General features: G+C 33.9%; 2 protein-coding genes across 2 annotated transcripts; one reads left to right on the top strand and one right to left on the bottom strand.

Annotated features, from left to right (window-relative positions):
- Positions 1 to 5663: 5663 nt before the first annotated feature.
- LOC145125508 (Protein kinase superfamily protein) lies at positions 5664 to 7441 on the bottom strand. Its single transcript, XM_079060960.1, has one exon. The coding sequence runs from the start codon at positions 7303 to 7305 to the stop codon at positions 5884 to 5886; it is 1422 nt and encodes a 473-aa protein (XP_078917086.1). The 5' UTR covers positions 7306 to 7441; the 3' UTR covers positions 5664 to 5883.
- A 2613-nt stretch (positions 7442 to 10054) lies between these two features.
- Positions 10055 to 11065, top strand: LOC145126888 (uncharacterized). Its single transcript, XM_079062169.1, has one exon. It carries the CDS (start codon positions 10055 to 10057, stop codon positions 11063 to 11065), a length of 1011 nt encoding a protein of 336 aa, XP_078918295.1.
- The last annotated feature ends 10846 nt before the right edge of the window (positions 11066 to 21911 follow it).

Below are 21911 nucleotides of genomic sequence, written 5' to 3'. Positions count from 1 at the left end.
CATTACATTACAATGATATTTATTGAGATCCACTTAATATCCACCTACTACAACATCAAACCTCTTTATAAAGAGTGTAAACATATAACAATTCCATAACAAACTTGCTAACACATTTGAAAACATAAACTTTTATTTCTTGTCAAAAATGTAATCCTCTTCTTCGCCACCAATGGACCGGTCGAAAATCGTGACTGACATTCTACCTCAAATAATAAACTTAAAGCCTGAAAGGTGAGTTACAGAAAAATGTAATGGCCAAAGAAAAAGAAGTTTATAAGTACATTTTCAATATTCGTGTAGCAAGGAAAGCGATCACAAAAAAAAAAGCAATTTGAAAAATAGAAGAAATGGAAAAAAGATATAAAACTAAAAATCAAGGAAAACGAACATTTTGATACACATGTCCTTTAAAATCGGGTGCTCCTATATACACGAATAAAATCGTGTAATTGAGCTTTGGGAACAACAAAGTCCTCATCCCATCATCTTCCGTCATTCTGAATGAAGAACTTCAATTTTCTTTATGTTTTTTTATTTTACTCCCTTCAATTTAGATAGATGTAAGTTTTAAAAGATACCATTTTTCTAATTTTTATATTACACTCTAATACTTAATTATTGATTTGAAATATGTATATAAAAATATATATTTATGTTCTTAATAATTAACTCCTCATTAAGATCTCGTTAAAATTCCAAATACAGAGTGTCATTTTTTATAATAAATTTGAGTTCTTAATAATTAGCAAAACACATTAATCTGTCGTTAAAACACAACCACAAATCTTATTTTATCTGTTAGGCTTGGTTAAAATTGATGAAAAAAATTTCATTCATTTTCATTAATATGGAGTTTGTATCATCCAAAGAGAATTTTTAGTAACTTGTCAATTATTTTTACGCCCTACAACTTATAACAATAAAACACCACAACTTATAACAATCATTTTTAGTAACCCGCCGAGTACGAACTGATTTATGAACTATTATTATCGTCAAATGTTGATAAGGGTTCTATTATAATGTATTAGTAACTTGTCAATTATTTTTACGCCCTACAACTGTTACACCTCCGGCTGAGGCGGCGGAATATAAGGTTTGATTTGAAAATCAAATATAAATGTAAGGATATTTAATGAAAATAATATATTTTATTATTTTCAAAATTCATATTATTAAACTAATTTATAACTTTATTAAAATGCCCCATCTTCGTGACATATACCCCCAGTTTATGAATGGTTGACACCACACAAAGAAAAGTTTGTGTCTGCATGGACCGATAAGTTTCTTAACTTTGGCAACCACACAACTAATAGAGCTGAAAGTCAACATGTCAAGTTAAAAAGATATGTCGAAACATCGCGATCAGATATCGCCAAATCATTGAAGCGTATTGCTGATGTTGTTGAGTCACAATACACAGGTATAAAAGCGAGTCTTGCGCATAACAAAATTTTTATTGTACATCGGTACTACGAAATACCACATCTAAAACCATTGTGTCGTTTCGTTTCAATTTATGCACTTGATATCATTTTCAAAGAATATGAGCGGTCCAAAGAATTTGGATTTGTTTATGAAAATTGTGGATGTCAAGTACGTACAAGTTATGGGCTGCCATGTGCGCATGAACAAGCTATATTTGTTAAAAAATGTCATTATGTACCGCTTCATTTAGTCGATAAGTTTTGGAAGAAACTTGATTTATTAGAATGCAAATCGTTAGAAGATGACAATTTGGGTTGTGCAGTTGAGGTAAATATGTTTAATGCTCATTACGAAAAACAATCAAGACCTGTTAAGTTAAGTTTAGCAAGGAAGTTACTAAACTTAATCACGCCGTTAACAACTTCAGTTTCTGAACCTGCTACTCACAAAAATACTCGCGGGCGCCCCTCCTTAAAGAAGAAACTTTTCAAGAAAAGCCATATCGATTTAAACCAGGACCCACCAACTCAAGATCCACCACCTCAAGATCAACCGACTCAAGCGCCACCAACTCAATATCCATCTCGACGTAGGATTTCTACTTATACGCCTGATTATATGCGGTCTAATTTGTTTGATCTAAACCAGGAACCGGATAGGCACAGTACGTACTCGTTCCGAGAACCTCCAATGTTCAACTCAACTTTTAATCAGGAACAATCGATGCATAACTCGTACTTCAACCAAGAACAAGTAATGTATAATTCAGATCCACTTATGAATGAAATTCCGTATGAATTTCATCCATATGTCACAAACATACAAAACGTGAGGGGAGATGGAAATTGTGGATTTCGTGCAATAGCTGCGTGTCTCGGTTATAGTGAAGATAATTGGCGTCAAATCCACTTAGATTTACAAAATGAGTTGTTAGCACACCCAGCTGAGTACGCACAAATTTTTTATTACGATTTAAACACCATACATCACTCATTGAATTTCAATGGATCACGTTTCGCACCAAAAGATCGTTGGTTGATTATGCCGGTCACTAGCTTTCTCATTGCTAACAAGTATAGTGTAATAGTTATTTTTCTAAGCAAAGATAGTCCATCAACATGTTTTCCACTATGGCTTGGTCCCCAAGACATCTCAACTCATAGAGTTGTTGTTATTGCTCTTGTTAGAGGTGATCATTATGTGAAGGTTGATTTACATGGAGCATATCCAATGCCTACTATTTTGCCACTTTGGCGTCACAACAGATCATTACGGTCTGCTGGATGGGAAACTGTTTATGCTGCTCGCCTGAATTCCTACATTTCTCCATTTGCAACACACAGTAATTGTAACAATTCTACAGTTATAATATCTGATAATTAATAAAATCAAGTTTATGTTTTGTTGTTTATAATTATTAAGATCTCTATAAATAAAAAAAATTGTTTTTTTTTAATTTAGCAAACTTATATATGTGCGATTCTGATGTTTCTAATATATATATATATATATATATATATATATATATATATATATATATATATATATATATATATATATATATATATATATATATATAATAGGGATGCGTATTGGACGGTTTGGTTTGGTTATTGGCCGCGGTGAACCTTATTGCCATCAACAGGAACAATCATGAGATTATCGGTTAACAATAATTACATAAAAAAAATAATTTTAACAAATCATGTAAATCTATATTAAATTTATTGTTTACATATAATTAAATATATAAGATTATTGACTCGGTTTCCTTGTAAAACAAAAGTATGAGGACAAAATTTGATTTGATTATGTTTTTATGCAATTCCTTAAAATGTAAATTTTGAAAGATAAATAAAAGTATGAGGACAAAATTTAAAAACATAATTGGAACATATTAAGTAAAAGGTTTAAAATAAAATTTTGAAAAATAAAAAGTAAATTTTGAAAGATAAATAAAAGCATGAGGACAACATTTGAAAATTAAAATACCATTATATTCGGGATTTATATACATGAGATTTGATTGATGGAAGACTGCTTTGCAATAATTATTCGTGCATATAAATATTTATTCGTGTCTTTAGAATTACCCGTTGAAAAATGAGTCATCCTTCTTGGTTTTGGTCTTTTCGTAGACCTCATTTGGGTTTGTGCCGAGAGTGTGCAAACTGAACTTCTCCGTTCTTTGCTTCAAGTGGTTTCCTTGTCTTCTTTTCCGTTAGTTGGGTATGGAATTTAAATCATTCTGATGTCTTCTTGATTTCCTCTACTCGCCTTATATTGATTCGATTTTGCTTGAGTCTAGTTCGTTATAGACTAGACAGGTTAAATTGGTCGTCATCAAGGTTAATACGTTTGCTTGGAAGTTGATGCTTGATTAGCTCCCTACCAGATCAAATATTTCGAGGAGGGGTATGGAGATTCCTTCGTTGAATTATGTGGTTTGTAGGGATGTGGTGGAGTCTGTAAATCATCCTTTTTTTTCCTGCCAACTTGCTTCTTTGTTATTGGGAAATATCATGCGATGATGGGGATATATGTGCCTTTAACACTCTCTCTCTCTCTCTCTTTTTTTTTTTTTAATATTGGAGGTCTTGGTTTGATGGTCTTCATCTTAGGAATCCATGAAATAAGATTCTAGAAGGAGTGTTTTTTGTCATGTAGTGTCATATTTGGATGTTTCAGAACAAGGCTTTGTTCGATAAAGATAAGCTGAAGAAGAACCATCTATGTGATGATAATAATGATATAGTGGTTAAGTCTTTTCATTGGTTTTCTACTAGGTCTAAAAAGGGTTTAAATTGAATTGGTTGACTTCAAAATCCTATTTTGTCTATGATGTAGTTTTCTAGTCATTTTGTGTTCTGTTGTTTTGGATGTTTGGTTGGTTGTCTCTTGGCCTTGCTAGCTCTTTTTTAATATAATTATGTCGTTAGAAAAATAAAATGGATTTTGAAATTCATAGTCCGATCGGCACAAGTCTATCCGATTTAGAGCAGAACTAATGGTTAGTACCTGTTTTAGTTTATGGTCGTTGGGTGCGGTTTGATAGAAATTGGTTTGGGATTCGGTTCACAAGAACTAGCCCTTAAATACATTTTTATTTTGTTCCAAGAAGTAATCAAGTGGAGGTTTTTTTGGCATAAATGACAACTTTTCCCCTCATTTCCTAGTATAAATAAGTATTGTCTATGTTAGTTTTATCACACCATTGAAAAACGCTCTCTAACATCTCACTCACTACTCCCTACCTTTTTTACTTCTCTTTGCAAATATAACATATGAATGAGATGAACCACAATCTTCTTTCGGTGTTGAAGCTTTGTCAAACAATTTAATGGTTACGATCAAACTTGCAAAAAAAACTCATCGCTTTGGCAACAATGTTGTTTATGTTTAATGTCGAGTGGTCTAAATAAAGCTTGATGCAAGAAATGTGGTTAATTCTTTAAAAGATGACATATGTTTCCTCTCTTTTTACATTGAAGTGTTGATGTGGCTGTTCACATCAACCAAAAATTAAAGTCAGCAACTACACGATGTGCCATATCAAGTGGTAACCCTACCTACAAAATATTAGTGACAATGACATTTTTTTGAAAATATTTGTAAGATTATTTGTAATCGTGTACAAAAAATGTTAAAATCTTTAAAAAACCAAAGGTTTGTTAGCCTCATAATTCAGTATCCATACAAATTTTATTATAAAAAAAACTAATCCAAAAGTTATTTCAACTATTTGTTAGAGTTTTTATGAGATTTTAAACATTAGTCTTTATATTTTATATAAAGACTAATATTACAACATAAAGAAGCAGCTCTTTTGTGAATTTTTGATTTGAGATTGATTTTAAACTTTTCCAAATTAAAGTCTTTGTATATATGTGGAGGCTTGTGAAAACAATGAATGAAATGACAACATTATGTAGGAGCGCGTTTGTATGACGTTATGAAGGTTTTTTGCATGTTGGGAGTTTTATATATGTATGGTTATGGTATATGTATCTCAAAAGCCAAACATCACAATACAATAAAATTCAGTTAAATTACACGTAAATAAAACCTATTATAGCTAAACGGTATGAGTTGTCGATTCCTCCATTTCTTATACAAAAAAAAAAAAAAAAAAAAAAAAAAAAAAAAAAAAACTTATATTTTTTCAGTTATTTCCAAAATATAATCAGAAATTTTCGATAAGAATGTTTCAACCATAAAACCCAGAAAACTAGCAACACGAAACCCGTTATCTTTTCTTTGTAGTATTACTTTACATATACACTATAATTGAGCTGTTGTTATACTAGTTTTTCAGTTTTTACACCAAAAAAATAATATAACAATGATCAAAACCCAGAAAACCTAAAACCGAAAGGGTTTTCTTTTACTCAAAAACGACACGTTCCGGTTTTACTTTTACTCAAAATGAAATAAAATAATAAAATATATCTATCTAGGAGTAATTATAGACATTGTATAGGTGAACGATTTTGACCTGTAAGCCGACGTTGTTGAATTTGGTGCCAAGGGCAGGCAGCCAGTTATTTGTGAAGCTACTCTAGCAACAACCCCTGGCTTTCTTCTTTTATTACGATTCTGCCATCCCCCTTCCTCACCATGTTCATCGTTCCCTATAGCAAGTAGGTCAACCACCATCATCGTAGTCTCCGGTGGCTGCTCCACCGCCGCCAGCCCTTCCAACCATTTCACCACTTGCACCATGCTCGGCCTCCGTCTCGCCTTGTGTTGTATGCACCATAACGCTACGTGCACCATTTTTCTTACTTCGTTTTCATCAATGTCGCCGAGATCTAACAACCGTTGATCCACCACCTCCATGATCTTTCCGGCTTTTAATTTCTCCGTTACGATCTTCGGAAAATACTCAAACTTCCTCTTTGATCCGTTACCGTCGACGACGTCAATCGACCTCACGCTCCTCCTCCCGCCGATGAGCTCTAGTAAAACTATACCGTAGCTGAACACGTCTGATTTCTCCGAGATTCCTAGGCCGAGCAACCATTCCGGAGCTATGTAACCTCTTGTACCTCTCATTGATGCTACGACTCTACTGTCGTCTGGATTCATGAGCTTTGATATTCCGAAGTCGGAGACGATCGCGTTGTAGTTTTTGTCAAGGAGGATGTTCTCCGGCTTGACGTCGAGGTGGAGGACTTTCGACCGGCAATCGTGATGTAGGTAGGATAGGGCTTTTGCTACGTCGGTTGCGACTTTCAGTCGCTGCTGCCACGACAAGCATCCGCCACAATTGTTGTTAATCACGGCGGAGGAAGGGCGTGGGAATATCCAGTTCGATAAGGCGCCATTTGGAATGAAATCGTATACGAGAAAATGGAGATTGTTACTCTGAATGCAGTACCCAAAGAGGCGTACAAGGTTTACGTGTTGTACGCTAGCTATGGCGGAAATTTCAGATCTGAATTCATTTCCCCCTCTTTCCTCTCCATGTTGGATCCTCTTCACCGCAACAGCCGTACCATCCTTTAAGCTTCCTTTGAAAACAGATCCCGAAGCTCCTTGTCCGATCATCGACTTCCAGTTGTCGGTGGCTTCTTCAAGCTCCTTTGACCGGAATTTCGTCGGAAGTCCGGCTACCTTCCGGAGAAAACTATACTCGATTCGCAGCTCTTTACCTTCGGAAGCAATTATAGTCTCCAGATTCCGCCTCCTGCTTTGAAAACGGCGCCTGATGAAGTAGAAAACGATGATGGCGAGGATAGCAGCGACACAGGCTCCGAGTATCAAGAAAAACGGTTCGGTGAGTTTGAGAATGATTCTGGCAATTATGATGAATACAATGAGATTGATGATAGATATACCGGCGATTATGTTAGCATTTCTGTCCTCCATTGATGAAGATCTCGTAGCTAGTTTGAACTTTGAAGTTACCAAGACTGGTGTGTTTGAAGTTTGAACTTATTGAGGGTTGACTTTGACCCTGTAAAGTCTTTATTTAATAGACATATAAAAACCTTCATTGGTTTGAGTTAATAGACGTGGTGACTTTTACTCGTAAAAAGATTAATTAAAAGATGTATGCAAAGTGTTAATGTACCATACACATATATATGAGACAAAATTACACAAAGACAAAAAGGATATATATACAGTCCCAATATTTTCATCGATTTGATAAGAAAGTCTTAAACTTTATTTTTGTTTACAGTAAAGTCCAAATTGCCGGCAGTTTTTGATACTTTTACCCTTTTTTCCCGGTTAGCCGGTAATTAGGACTTTTTGTCAAAAAAAAATAAAGTTTAGGACTTTCTTGTCAAATCGTCAATTAGAACTTTACTGTCAAAAAAATAAAGTTTAGGACTTTCTTGTCAAATCGTTAAAAATATTGGGACTTTAGTGTATATATAAATTTTTTTTGTTAGAAATTTAATGGTATAATACTCTTTAAGCATAAGAGTTATTAAAACCTTCTCTAATCAGCTAGATCCTATTGAAATCCTTAACGTTTGCTTCTTGTTAAATCGTTTTTTTAATCTCAACAAACCGACATTGAAAAAAATTGAGATAATCAAGAAAGAAAAAAAGAAAGAACCAGGGTTCGGTTTCTTATTTCTCCATTTTTGGGACAACAAAAAGCCAACACAACCCTGGTTCTTTCTTTCTTTTTGATTATCTCCATTTTTTCAATGTTTGTTTGTTGAGATTAAAAAAACGATTTAACAAGAAGCAAATGTTAAGGATTTCAATAGGATCTAGCTGATTAGAGAAGGTTTTAATAACTCTTATGCTTAAAGAGTATCATACCATTAAATTTCTAACAAAAAAAAGGAGATATACACTAAAGTCCTATTATTTTCAACGATTTGACAAGAAAGTCCTAGACTTTATTTTTTTGACAATAAAGTCCTAATTGACGATTTGACAAGAAAGTCCTAAACTTTATTTTTTTTGACAAAAAAAATCCTAATTACCGGCTAACCGGGAAAAAATGGTGAAAGTGTCAAAAATTGCCGGTAATTTGGACTTTACTATAAAAAAAAATAAAGTTTAGGACTTTTTTGTCAAATTGATGAAAATATTGGGACTTTAGTGTATATATCCCAAGACAAAATTACAAAAATGTTCTCTTTGTGGTTTGCGAAAAGTAATAAAGTGTTATTTTTTTTTTATGTAAACGGTCTTTGTGGTTTGCAAAACTTGCACAAATGATCATTTTTATTAACTCCGGTAATATTAAACCGTTAGGGACTGAATTTGTAAGAGCATTTTCATTTTTTCAAGTAAAAATAGACTGAATTTGTATCATTTGGTAAACCACATGGACCATTTTTGTAATTTGTCTTCAAATAATATAAATGCTAGAAAAAAGAGGGGAGATGGATTTGAATTTGAGACCTCCTCACCCTTTTCTTAATCAACTAAAGCTCTAGCTATCCCTATAGATGGGCTGAGCCAACATATGTCTCATGTGGAGTATCATAACATCTGTTAAATGTTGTGGATATTGTTATTATTACAAACTTGCATTTCAGGAAAAGTGCAGGGTGCTAAGTGAAAGTTATATGGATTAGTTTTGTTTGTTATGTGTTGAGCTTTTGGACTAGTTGTGTTATTTACTTGAAGTTGTGGACTTGCTTGTAATTGGAGGCTAATTATGTCGGGTCGTCAGACGGGTTTGCACGCGGGTTGTGAGAGTTCTTTACCCGAAGTATAAAGGTTAAGCTGAAGGGTTATTTGTATTAATTCACTCAGATATTTTGTGTGTGTTCTCTACGTTTTCTCTCAAGCGTATTACGATTAGGGTTTGTGTACTCTGAATAATTTCTTTTCTTCTTAATCGCTGTAGTTTAGGCTGAGTGTAAATCAAGAGAGTAGTTTAGGTTTTGTGTAGTGAGGTTTACACTGTAAGTACGTTAAAACCATCTGTCTATTTGTCCTTCAATGATATAATAGATGATGATGTTGGGAAATTGTGTTTCTACGTTTTTTCACATGGTATCAGAGCTTTAGGGCTTAAATTTGTGGTGGATCGTCGTTCTTGTTACAGAGGTATTCTCTCTTTTCCTTTGTCTCTTGGTTAGATCCTTGTTTTTTTAATCGCTGGGTTCGTACTGAGTTTCTGTTGAAATCTCAGTCTATTAGACCCGTTAGTGAACATCTAGGGTTCTTTTTGGTTAATCTGGATCTTCATCCAGGTGGTTTTTATTTTAAGAATCTGGTACTGCGAGTTTCTTGTGATTTGTTTCAGGATTGTCTTCAAGTGGAGATCCTTGAAGACTGTCTTCAGTGTTCTTGATCGATTAATCCTGTACTCTGAAATAACTCTTATTAACGGATTTCATCACCGTTAATTTGTAAAAAAGAGAACGGAGTTACGGGAGTCGATCTAGTTCATCCTTGTTCTGCTTATCGCTGTGAGAGTTTCTTGTTCCCTTCTATCTTGTTCTAGCTGTAGACGTGGGAGAACTTGGTTGTCTTGAGTACACCAGTTATTGTTTCAACTTATTTGTTGTCTTCTGTGATTGTTTTTTGATCCAGTGATCCTTGTCTTGGGCCCCAACATACTGTGGTGACCATCTGGACATTTAAGGATCATTGTGGTCTGTTTTGTTTTCTATTTGGCTGATTCTGTGTGAACATTATGTCTGATTCACCTCCTGAGGGTAGTGGTTCTAAGGTTGATCCTGTGAACTACGATGACCCTCTGTATATACATCCTTCTGACAATACTGTAACTACAATTGTAAGTTTTAAACTAACTGGGACCGATAACTTTCGTGTGTGGCGTAGTTCTATGGTTAGAAGTCTTAAGGCTAGGAACAAATTAGGTTTTGTAGAGGGAACAGTAAAAAAGGATTCTACTGATGAACTAAAATCTTCAAAATGGGAACGTGCCAATGCTGTTGTGTGTTCTTGGATTCTTGGGTCTTTATCTGAGTCAATTTACTCTGGTCATGCATATTCTGAGTCTGCTGTATATATATGGAATGAACTTTTTGAAACATATAACAAGGCTGATGGATCTGTTCTTTTCAACATACATCAGCGAATTAATTCACTTAAACAAGATGGTTCTTCTTTGTCTGAATATTTTAATAAACTTGACACTCTTTGGAAAGAGTTTGATGGTCTTACAAATCTAGCTGAATGTACTTGTGAAGCTGCATCTCAGTATAATGATCATTCAAAATTAATGAAATTAATGCAGTTTTTAAATGGACTTGATGATTCTTTTAATCAAGTTAAAAGTCATATTCTTCTGTTGGACCCTCTTCCAAATGTTAAAACTGCTTTCTCAATTGTTTCTAGAGAGGAGTCTCATCAGAAGAATGGGGCTTTAACTTCTATTTCTAATGTGTCTAAAACTCAGTCTTCTGCATTTAATAGTAGATTTAATGATAAAAAAGGTTCTAACTCAGGAAGAGGAAGAAATCAAAATTTACAGTGTAAAAATTGTGGACTTAAGGGACATCTTATTGATAGGTGTTATAAATTGATTGGTTATCCAAAAGACTTTAAACCTAGAAATGAGCTTAATAATGATAATCAAAGAAATCAAAATAAAACCTTTTCTGTTAATTCTTCTTCTGTTCCTTCTAGTAGTTCCTCTGCTTCTGGAAGTAGTGGAACTTATTCATTTACTAGTGAGTAGTACAATAAACTTTTGAGTCTTATTAGTGAAAATTCATCCGCTTCTAAGGATACTTCATTCAGTGCTAATATGGCATCTATTCCTTTGTTTCACTCTTATTACTCTACGGTTGGTCATCAAAAGTGGATTGTTGACTCAGGTGCTAATCAACATATGACTTCATCTGAGTCTCTTTTGCAAGACACTGTTGATGTTTCTAAACTAAATCTTCTTGTTAATCATCCAAATGGTTCCTCTACAAAAATTGAAAAAATTGGAAATTTACAGTTTTCTGAAAAATTAACTTTGTTTGATGTTTTTGCTATTCCTAATTTCAGTGTAAATCTTCTTTCTGTTCACAAGCTGTGCAAAGACACAAACTGTGAAGTTGTTTTTGATGAAAACTGTTGCAAAATTCAGGATTTACAATCCAAGAAGGTTGTGGAGAATGGTAGAGAGTCTGGGGGATTGTATTATCTTGATGCTTTTCTCTCAGGTATTAGTTCTAGTTGTTTTGCTAAATGTTGTGTGTCTAAACTTACATGGCATTGTAGATTAGGACACCCTGCTGAACAAGCTTTAAATTCTTTAAAAAACACACTCAATTTTGATAATTCCTCTCTTCCTCCTTGTGAGGTATGTCATAAGGCTAAACAAACTCGCGAGTCCTTTCCTCTTAGTGTTCATAGTTCAACTAAACTTGGTGAGTTGATTCATTTAGATGTTTGGGGTCCTTATAGAGTGTCAACTAGAGAAGGCTTTAGGTTTTTTTTACTATTGTGGATGATTTCACAAGGGCTACTTGGGTTTATCTTTTAAAAAGTAAGGATGAAGTTTATAGCTGTTTTTCTTTATTTTTTAATGTTTTACAAAATCAATTTGATACTAAGGTTAAAATAGTTCGTTCTGATAATGGTACTGAATTTTTAAATCATAAGATGAAATCTTTTTTTGAACTTCATGGTGTTATTCATCAAACTTCTTGTGTTTATACACCACAACAAAATGGTGTTGTTGAAAGAAAACATAGACATATTCTCAATGTGGCTAGGTCATTACTTTTTCTGTCTGGCCTTCCTTTAAAGTATTGGGGAGAGTCTGTTCTTACTTCAGTTTTTTGGATTAATAGAATGCCAACGTCTGTTTTGAAAGGTCAATCTCCTTATGAACTTGTGTTTAAGAAAAAACCTATATTTGATCACTTAAGAGTTTTTGGTAGTTTATGTTTTGCTACTAAACTTAATAATCTTGATAAGTTTTCTGAACGTGCTGAAAAATGTGTTTTGTTAGGTTATTCTTCTGAGAAAAAGGGTTATAAACTATTAAGTCTTGATACAAATTCTGTTTTTATTTCCAGGGATGTGAAGTTTTATGAGTCAGTTTTTCCATTTAAGTTGAAATCAACAACTGTTGATAATCAGTTTGATTTTAATAATTCAGTAGACCCTTTTTCCTATGATGATACAGATAATTCTGAATATGTGAATGATGTAATAGATCTAAATGACTTGAGTGTTAACCATCAGATGGATGGTTCTAATGCAGCTCAGAATCTGGATGAAACTTTTTTTGATACTACTTTAGAAAATATTAACCAGACTAGCGGGGTATCTGAACCTTTATCTGATAGGACTATGCCAAGTCATTCAGATTCAACTGAGGAAAATAGTCATTTAGACTCATTGCCTTCTCTAGGACAGTCTTTAGGAGTGTCTAGGTCTAGAAGAGAGTCTCGAATGCCAGTGAAATTCAATGATTATATTGTTGAAGGGAGGCATAAATATGGTATTGAACACACTTTAAATTACTCTGTTCTTAGTACAGAAAATAAGTGTTTTTGTTCTAATCTAAATAAAACAATTGAACCAAAAAGTTTTGAAGAAGCCTCTTTAGATCCAAACTGGGTTGAGGCAATGAATAATGAAATGGAAGCTTTATATCGTAATCATACTTGGGATATTGTAGATCTTCCTAAAAAACGAAAACTAATAGGATGTAAATGGGTTTATAGAATTTAGTATAAACCTAACGGAGAGGTAGAAAGATATAAGGTTCGTCTTGTAGCAAAGGGTTACAATCAGAGAGAAGGTATTGATTATCAAGAAACCTTCTCTCCTGTAGCAAAAATTGTTACAGTCCGTGTAGTTATTACATTAGCTGTAAACAAATCTTGGCCTTTATATCAGTTGGACATTAATAATGCTTTTCTTTATGGAGACTTAACTGAAGATGTGTATATGAATTTACCTCAAGGGTATCATACTAAAGGTGATACTAGAGTGTGCAAATTAGTTAAGTCTTTATATGGTTTGAAACAAGCCCCTAGAAAATGGAATGAGAAATTGTGTTCTGAGTTGTTTAGTTTTGGTTTTACTCAAAGTATAAATGATTACTCCTTGTTTGTTAAAAAGAATAATGATTCAGTTATTGTTTTGTTAGTTTATGTAGATGACATTATTTTAACAGGTAGTAATGAAGTTGAAATTCAAAATGTAAAGTCATTTTTAAATTCAATTTTTTTAATAAAAGACTTAGGAAAGTTAAATTACTTTATTGGAATTGAAGTCTTAAGTACAAGTGAAGGTGTGTGTTTAAATCAAAGAAAGTATTGTCTTGAATTATTACATGAATTTGGTATGTTAAGCTGTAAGCCTGTTTTAACTCCATTAGAGGCCAATTTTGTTCCTAAGAGAAGTTGTAATGATAGTGATCCTTTACTTGAAAATATAACTGAATTTCAAAAATTAATTGGAAAACTTATATATCTTACTATTACAAGACCAGATATATCTTATTGTGTTTAGATTCTTAGTCAGTTTATGCATAAGCCCCATAAGTCACATCTGAATATAACATTCAGGTTACTCAGATATTTGAAAGGTAGCCCTGGAAAAGGTGTTTCAATTGCTAAATCAGAAAATCTTGACTTAATGGGATATGTAGATGCTGATTGGGCAAAATGTCTTAATTCAAGAAAATCAGTTACTGGATATTTGGTTTATTTTGCAAACTCTTTGGTTTCATGGAAAAGTAAAAAGCAAGCTACTGTATCCAGATCTTCAACAGAGTCTGAATACAGAGCTTTGGGTTCTGTTACTTGTGAAATTGTTTGGATTCTAAAACTGTTATTTGATTTACGAATAAAAATTTGGTTCCTGTAACAGTGTTTTGTGATAATGAATCTGCTATTAAGCTTGCTTTAAATCCTGTTTTTCATAAAAAAAACAAAACACTTTGAAATTGATTTGCATTTTGTTAGAGAAAAGATTACAAGAGGTGTTTTAAAAGTTGAAAAAATAAGTTCTTCTAAACAGAGAGCTGATATTTTAACAAAGTTTCTAAGTGTGTCACAACATAGTTTTTTGTTGGAAGAAATTGGTTTAATTGATCTTTTTAATAAAGGATAATTTTCTTTCTTAAAATGTCAAGTTTGAGGAGGGGTGTTAAATGTTGTGGATATTGTTATTATTACAAACTTGCATTTCAGGAAAAGTGCAGGGTGCTAAGTGAAAGTTATATGGATTAGTTTTGTTTGTTATGTGTTGAGCTTTTGGACTAGTTGTGTTATTTACTTGAAGTTGTGGACTTGCTTGTAATTGGAGGCTAATTATGTCGGGTCGTCAGACGGGTTTGCACGCGGGTTGTGAGAGTTCTTTACCCGAAGTATAAAGGTTAAGCTGAAGGGTTATTTGTATTAATTCACTCAGATATTTTGTGTGTGTTCTCTACGTTTTCTCTCAAGCGTATTACGATTAGGGTTTGTGTACTCTGAATAATTTCTTTTCTTCTTAATCGCTGTAGTTTAGGCTGAGTGTAAATCAAGAGAGTAGTTTAGGTTTTGTGTAGTGAGGTTTACTTTGTAAGTACGTTAAAACCATCTGTCTATTTGTCCTTCAATGATATAATAGATGATGATGTTGGGAAATTGTGTTTCTACGTTTTTTCACATCCTTAAATATCGACTCATGATTCCAATATTCTCAACCGACGAGATATGTCCGGTGTGTTGCAATGCATGTTTGGACTCTTTTGGAGAGCATGCAGTTCATTGCAAAGAACTCTCAAGGTTCAAATATTGACACGATATTGTTAGGGATGTTTAGGTCGACATATTAAAGTGTGTCGGGGTATCTGCCAAGAAAGAGACTGCTGTGAATTTCCTGACTGATCCGACAGAAGGAAGGTCAACCCTTATACCGGCTGGCGTTTTGATTTTTGGATGGGTTGGAGGGAAACACACATGTGTGGACCTTACGGGGGTATCCCCTCTCGTAGGCTTAAGGGCTGAGGGTTTCATGGCGGGACAGGCTGCGTTAAAAGCTGCTACATGCTAGGTCACCAAACATGAGAAACCGTGCATGGAAAATCAACACGTGTTCATACAATTTGCATTTGATACGTTTGATTTTCTTGCGTCGGATGCGGTGAAGCTTCTTAGTAGAGTACAACAGATCATGCATAACAATGTTATATCCTCTAGATCTATGGATGTAGTCTTCAAAAAAATTGACTTTACTATACAAAAAAGTTTAGCGGCGCAACTTGTCGCCCGTTTGTCTTCTCAATCATTTTACGATGATAACTAAGATGTATGAACTTGTCGTGTTTGAAATTAATTTTGTGGAATTTCCGAAAACTAATTAATATTATCTAAAATCGTAAATACATTAATAAAAAAAACATATTTTTACAAAAAAAAAGCTTTTTTTAATAAAATAAAATATATTGTATTGTAAAAAAAATTTACAAACAATTTATTTGTTTTTTTTTACGTGTATTTGTTTTACGTAAAATATATTTTGAGTAAATTACACGATTCATCCATGGTCCAAGTCTCAAATTGCGTGTTTAGTCCCTATTTTTAAAAATTAACTCGGATTGTCCATTATAAGTTTAAATGTTGCACGCTTAGTCCCTGAAAGACCTGAAATGACTATTTTGCCATTTATCTTTTCTTTTTCATTTTTTTAATATTGGTTTATTTTTTAGAAATTAAAAAAATTGAATTATATGATTTTTAATTTGGTGGGTCCCACCACCTCTTATATTCCCCTCCTATCTTCCCGGTCACCCCCTTTCTTCACCATACACATTTTCCGGCACCACCACCACCCATCTCCAACCTGTATGAAAAATCTCCGACAGCCACCATCCTCGACCTTTGGCGACCATCTATAAGCAGACCAAAAAACCCTGATATTTGGTTGCAGCTTTAACCACCAACCAAACCAAAATAGAAAAGAAACATGAAACTGTTTCCCGCAACAGCCACCTCCGAAAACACGACCATTCGCCTCTAAAATAAAAGTGAAAGTTGTAATAAAACCCTAAGCTCAAATCAAACCCAAAACCTACAAAAATTGACATATCCTAATTCAATTTGCACAAATTTACATGAAAGGGAAAAACATACACTTTATGTCTGGTAAATGATTTTGAGGACGAAACGTGCAACTTTTAATGATATGAAGGGACGGTTTGAGTTAATTTTTGAAAATATGGATTAAACGTGTTTTTTGACACTTACACGAGGGGCGAATCATGTAATTTACTCATATACTTTTTTATGTATTTTAAAAAATACGCTTTCGTATAATATGTTATTACATTGCTATTATCCTAAAACATGTGTTTACATTTTCATATAAAAATAAGTTTTTTTTTCTTTCACATTGAAAAAAAAATTTACGTATTTATTTCTTGTAAAATATGTTTTTATATATTTAAAAAAATATGTTTTCGTATAAAATGTTATTACATTGTTATAATCTTAAAACATATTTTTACATTTTCATATGAAAATAAGTTTTTTTCCTTTCACATAGATTTTTTTTACGTATTTATTTTATGTAAAATATGTTTTTCTTATATATTTAAAAAATATGTTTTCGTATAAAATGTTATTACATTGTTATAATCCGAAAATATACGTTTAAATACATAAAAAACGTAATAACATATTATACAAAAACGTAATCCTAAAAAAAACGTAATTTTTTTTGTATATATTTATTTTATGTGAAGTATGTTTTTTATGTATTTAAAAAATAAATTTTCGTATAATACATTATTATGTTATTATAATCATAAAATATACTTTTACGTTATCTTAACGTCTTTAGTTGATTTAAAGCGAATATTCAAGTATTTTTTTACGTAAAAACGTTAACGTGATAATATATTATACAAAAAACGTTAACGTGATAACATATTATACGCAAACGTAAAAAAAAAAAAACATGCATATTCATTTTAAATCAAATAAGGCGCGTTTGTTTTTTTGAAGCGAAAATGTCTGAAGTATGTAGACCACCTCTACAACCCTCTGTAGTATAAGAGGGAGACCAAACGGCTACAACATGTAATAAAAGTATGTTTGTTTTTTAACCTCTGTAGACTGCTGCAATAAGTTAAAGTAAGGTGTGAAGAAGTTTGAAACAGAGGGTCAAGTGTTGCGCCACGCAGCACACACATCAGTTTTTAAGTCAGAAGTCTTCTGAAAAACAAACAGCTGCGAAGGGCCGAGTGGTGCGTGTGTGCTGTGCGGCGCAACAATAAGTGGTAAGAAGTGATTTTTTAAAAAATACAAACAGCACCTAAATACTTGCATATACAAAAAACTTTTTTGTAATTTTTTTAGGATTACGTTTTTGTATAATATGTTATTACGTTTTTATTATGTATTTAAAAGTATATTTTCAGATTATAACAATGTAATAATATTTTATACGAAAACATATTTTTTAAATATATAAAAAAACATATTTTATATAAAATAAATACGTAAAAAAAAACTTTTTTTCCTATGTGAAAGAAAAAAAACCTTATTTTTATATAAAAACGTAAAAATATGTTTTAAGATCATAACAATGTAATAACATTTTATATGAAAACGTATTTTTTAAATAAAAAAAACATATTTTAATGATTAAACTACGTTAATGGTCCATAAATTTTTCTTTTAACTCGGACGATCCTTATGGTTTGGTTTTGTTGCGTCTTTGGTCCGTGTCACTTTTAAAAAGACTATTTTGCCATTCTTTGTATTTTTTTTATCTTTTTTTTATTATCTATGTTATTATTATTAAAAAAATCGGTAACCGGATATGTGGGTCCCACCTCCCCATCCCTTCCACCCAACCCACCCACCCTCCCACTTTTCTTCCAATCTTCTTCCAACGAACTGTCACCACCCCCTTCTTCTTTTCCGGCAAGACTGCTTGTAAATTGGATTGAAAAAGGAAGTGGTGAAAAGCACAATTGATTGGGACCAGATTTGAAGCAAACTATAAGAAAATCAAATCAGGAACCAGATTTGAAACAAACTATAAGAAAATCAAATCAGGAACCAGATTTGAAGCAAACCATAAGAAAATCAAATCAAGAACCAGATTTGAAGCAAATTATTGTGGAAATCTAAGAAAATTAAACCTAAGAAAATAGAAAATCTGAAGTAAACCAGGAAAATCAAAACCGAAAGAAAACACCTAAAAAACTAGATCGGGAAACCCTTTATAGAAACCAAACCGTCGGATAAACCAAAGAGAATGATAGGGTGGTCTAAACTAAATCATGGGGAGGCCATAGTTTTTTTCGTAGAAGGCAACAGTCCAAATGGAAGGATGTGGTTCAAGGCGGCGGTTCCAGTGGTTCATAACGTAGATTAGTGATAGAGAAGAAGTTTGATGGTCGCGGTGGTGTTAGCTCCAACTTATCCAACTGACGAATCTTTTGATGGGTTTTGAGCACTACATCATTCATATGGTGTACATGCAACCCTAATGCTTTGGATCTAGGTTTTTCTCAAGTTATACATGCAATACTAATCATCCAAAGCATGAAGCCTAACTAGTATATAATTTTCGAGATTTATAACATAAAACCAAGTTAGAAGAATACATTTTCCTTGTAGCTTGTAGATCTTGACCTTCAAGAGCTTAGTGTCTCAATTATTGCACCTCTAGTGAGTCACAAACACCAAGTAGCAATTGGAAGAATATGAGAGAGGTTAGGAGGCTCTAAAAATCGGTTAGGGTTTCCTCTAAGGATCAAGATTTCAAGGATCCAGGGGGTTCCTTATATAGCTGAGCTGCTAGGGTTTCAGGTAAAACCCTAATCTGATTGCTTAAGCCTTAAGCAGTCGGGTAGATCCTCCTAGAAGGCCTCCTTGGACGAAATCTATGTGGGCTATACATAGAATTTCATCCACCCCTTCCTAGGGATCCATAAGCCCAACTTGCAACTATCACATAATTGCAATATTAGTCCCTACAATTTAATCAATCTCTTTTGATCACCAAATTAATTTCTGATCAATACTAATTAATATGATTTCTCAATTAATATATTATTCTTATAATATATTAATAAATCATTATTAACCTCTTTTTCCATAATTCATCCTATCAAATTGTTATGGTGAAGGCAACCCAAAAGGACCATGCTACTATCAGATCAAGTACATATCAATTATAGTTATGGGCTTAGACACCTAATCCAACATCTTTCACATACCGGTTGATGGCAACGATGATGTTAGGGGTGTAGGTGGCTGAAATAGATGAGGTGGTGGTCGAATGAGGCAACTAACAAATCTTTCACATGCCAGCAAGATCACTGATGTTGTTGAAAGCTTCGGCAACAGAAGGAGAGGAGGAAGGTGGAAGACCAATTTAAGTGGAAGGTATAAAGGGATATAGGGTTGAATGTATTTGACTTGAGGGGATAAAGAGGTCAGTGGGATCCAAGTTTTTTACTATAATAAAAGTAATTATTTAAAATGAAGTGATAAACACATTTTTAAATGAAAGATCTTTATGTTCATGAGTCATTATAGACTGATATTTGATAATGACATATAATCGTATATGGTCACACCTTATAGCAAGTTACTACTAATTGATTATTTAGAGTAATATTATTATTAATAAATATAAACACTTGTATTTAATTGGAAAATTGTTATGTAACATCCGGATTCTCAGGTATGTTATTTTAAGTATTTATTTTTGAGGTTTGATTGACCTACTCGACGAGTTGGTGCTATAACTCGCCGAGTAGAGACGGGATGGCCACGTGGGTTTAATGATCTACTCGACGAGTCCGGGAGTAGACTCGTCGCGTAGGCGTTGTGAGTTGAAACCCTAAATCCTCGGGTTTGGGGCCTATATAAGGATAAGTATAGCCTCATTTGCGGTTCTCCATCTGTTTCCTTTCACTGAGAGAAACCTTAATCGCCCCCTTGAGCTTTTGAGAGAGTTTTGAGCCATTGTTTGAGATCTTTGGTGCATTTTGGTAGAGGGAAGGAGGATTCCAAGCAAGGATTGTGAAGAGGTGGTGAGATCTGCTGCTTAGACATCCAGGAGCTTCTATTCAAGGTATAAAGTTCGTACCTTTCTCTCTTGTATGGATAGATCTCATGATTTTAAGAGTTAGGGCTTCATTTCCATCTTATTTTGGGGACTTTGAAGGTTTTGAACACCTTCTTAGAAATAGACATCAGATTTGGACCTTGTGAGGTCCCTAGAGTCGAAATTCCCCTGCTTTATTCAGCCATGATAACCCCTTGAATGAGAGACTCCTTCTCAAGCTTGTTTTTGGCATTTTTAGCCCTTTAGTGCCATGCATGAACGTAAAGCTCGAGGCTTTACGTGATATTCAAGCCTTGAGAGCTTAGATCTAGAGTGTGGGAGAGTTTTCTGCCTTGAAATCGTCTGAATACAAGTTGAGACTGAATGGAATCGCCGAGTTGATGAGCCTACTCGACGAACCGTTTAGGGTTTGTCCCGATGAACTAGATCATGCGATAGCTCGACGAGTTAGGGGTTAACTCGACGAGCTGGACCTTCATGGGATTACTGAGAATCGATGGGACTCGACGAGTCGCACGAGTGCACTCGACGAGTCTGGTCAATTTGGACTATTGACTGGAATTGACTTCTGTTGACTTTAGGGTTGGTCAAACGAGTAATGGAGGTCAGGGAAGGGTAAGATGGTCTTTTACCCATTTCTAGGGCTAAGAGTGTAAGAGAGACCAATGAGTGGTGTAGTCGAGTATGAGGAGGGTATTAATTAGAGATATTATCCTTGTGATTAGGCGGAGGCTAGATCGAGGATTCCCGAGCACGAGGCTTTTACTTACTAGCTTACGAGGTGAGTCTTCTCACTATACTTACCTAGAGTGAAAACTATGTGTGGCCAGAGGGTCTTATGTGCTTGCTTGAGTTATGCATGTTTGTGTGATATGTATTGCATGTTGTATTATTTGTTGCTTAGACCGGACCGGAAGGTCCAACGAACTATGAGGCCAGAGGGTTCTCAATCAGACCGGATCGGAGGGTCCAACGAGCTAGACCGGACCAGAGGGTCCAACGAGTTACGGGGCTGGAGGGTCCCGCTGAGACACATAGACCGGAGGGTCTTACAGAGTATAGCCTCGAGTGGCTAAATTGTTGTATGTGGTATTTTGGGGAACTCACTAAGCATCTGTGCTTACCGTGTTATGTGTCATGTGTTTCAGGTACCTCAGAGGATCGCGGGAAGGCACCGGCGTGATTGTGCACACACTCTTGTTATGGAGCTATGTTCGTGGATCCTGGATTTGAATAATTGTTTGAAAACTTGTTGATTGATTTGAGAATTAATAATGAGACATATGTTTTATGAGTATTAAAAATGAAAATTTTTGTTTGAAATTTCTTGTCGTTACATGTTATTTTATGAAAATGATATTTTACCAATATATTAAGAATTATTGTTTCTAGGAAATAATAATAAAGAGAACAAAAATTAGTAAGTATCATATGGTATGAATATAAATGTTATGTACAAATAAGTGGAAAATATGAGTAACCACTTTGTTAGGCAT

The sequence above is a fragment of the Lactuca virosa genome, chromosome 7 (assembly GCF_052849685.1).
Source record: "Lactuca virosa cultivar CGN04683 chromosome 7, Lactuca_virosa_CGN04683_v6, whole genome shotgun sequence".
Classification (NCBI taxonomy): Eukaryota; Viridiplantae; Streptophyta; class Magnoliopsida; order Asterales; family Asteraceae; genus Lactuca; species Lactuca virosa.
The sequence above is the reverse complement of the archived record's forward strand: the minus strand, read 5'-3'. Positions and strand labels throughout refer to the sequence as shown.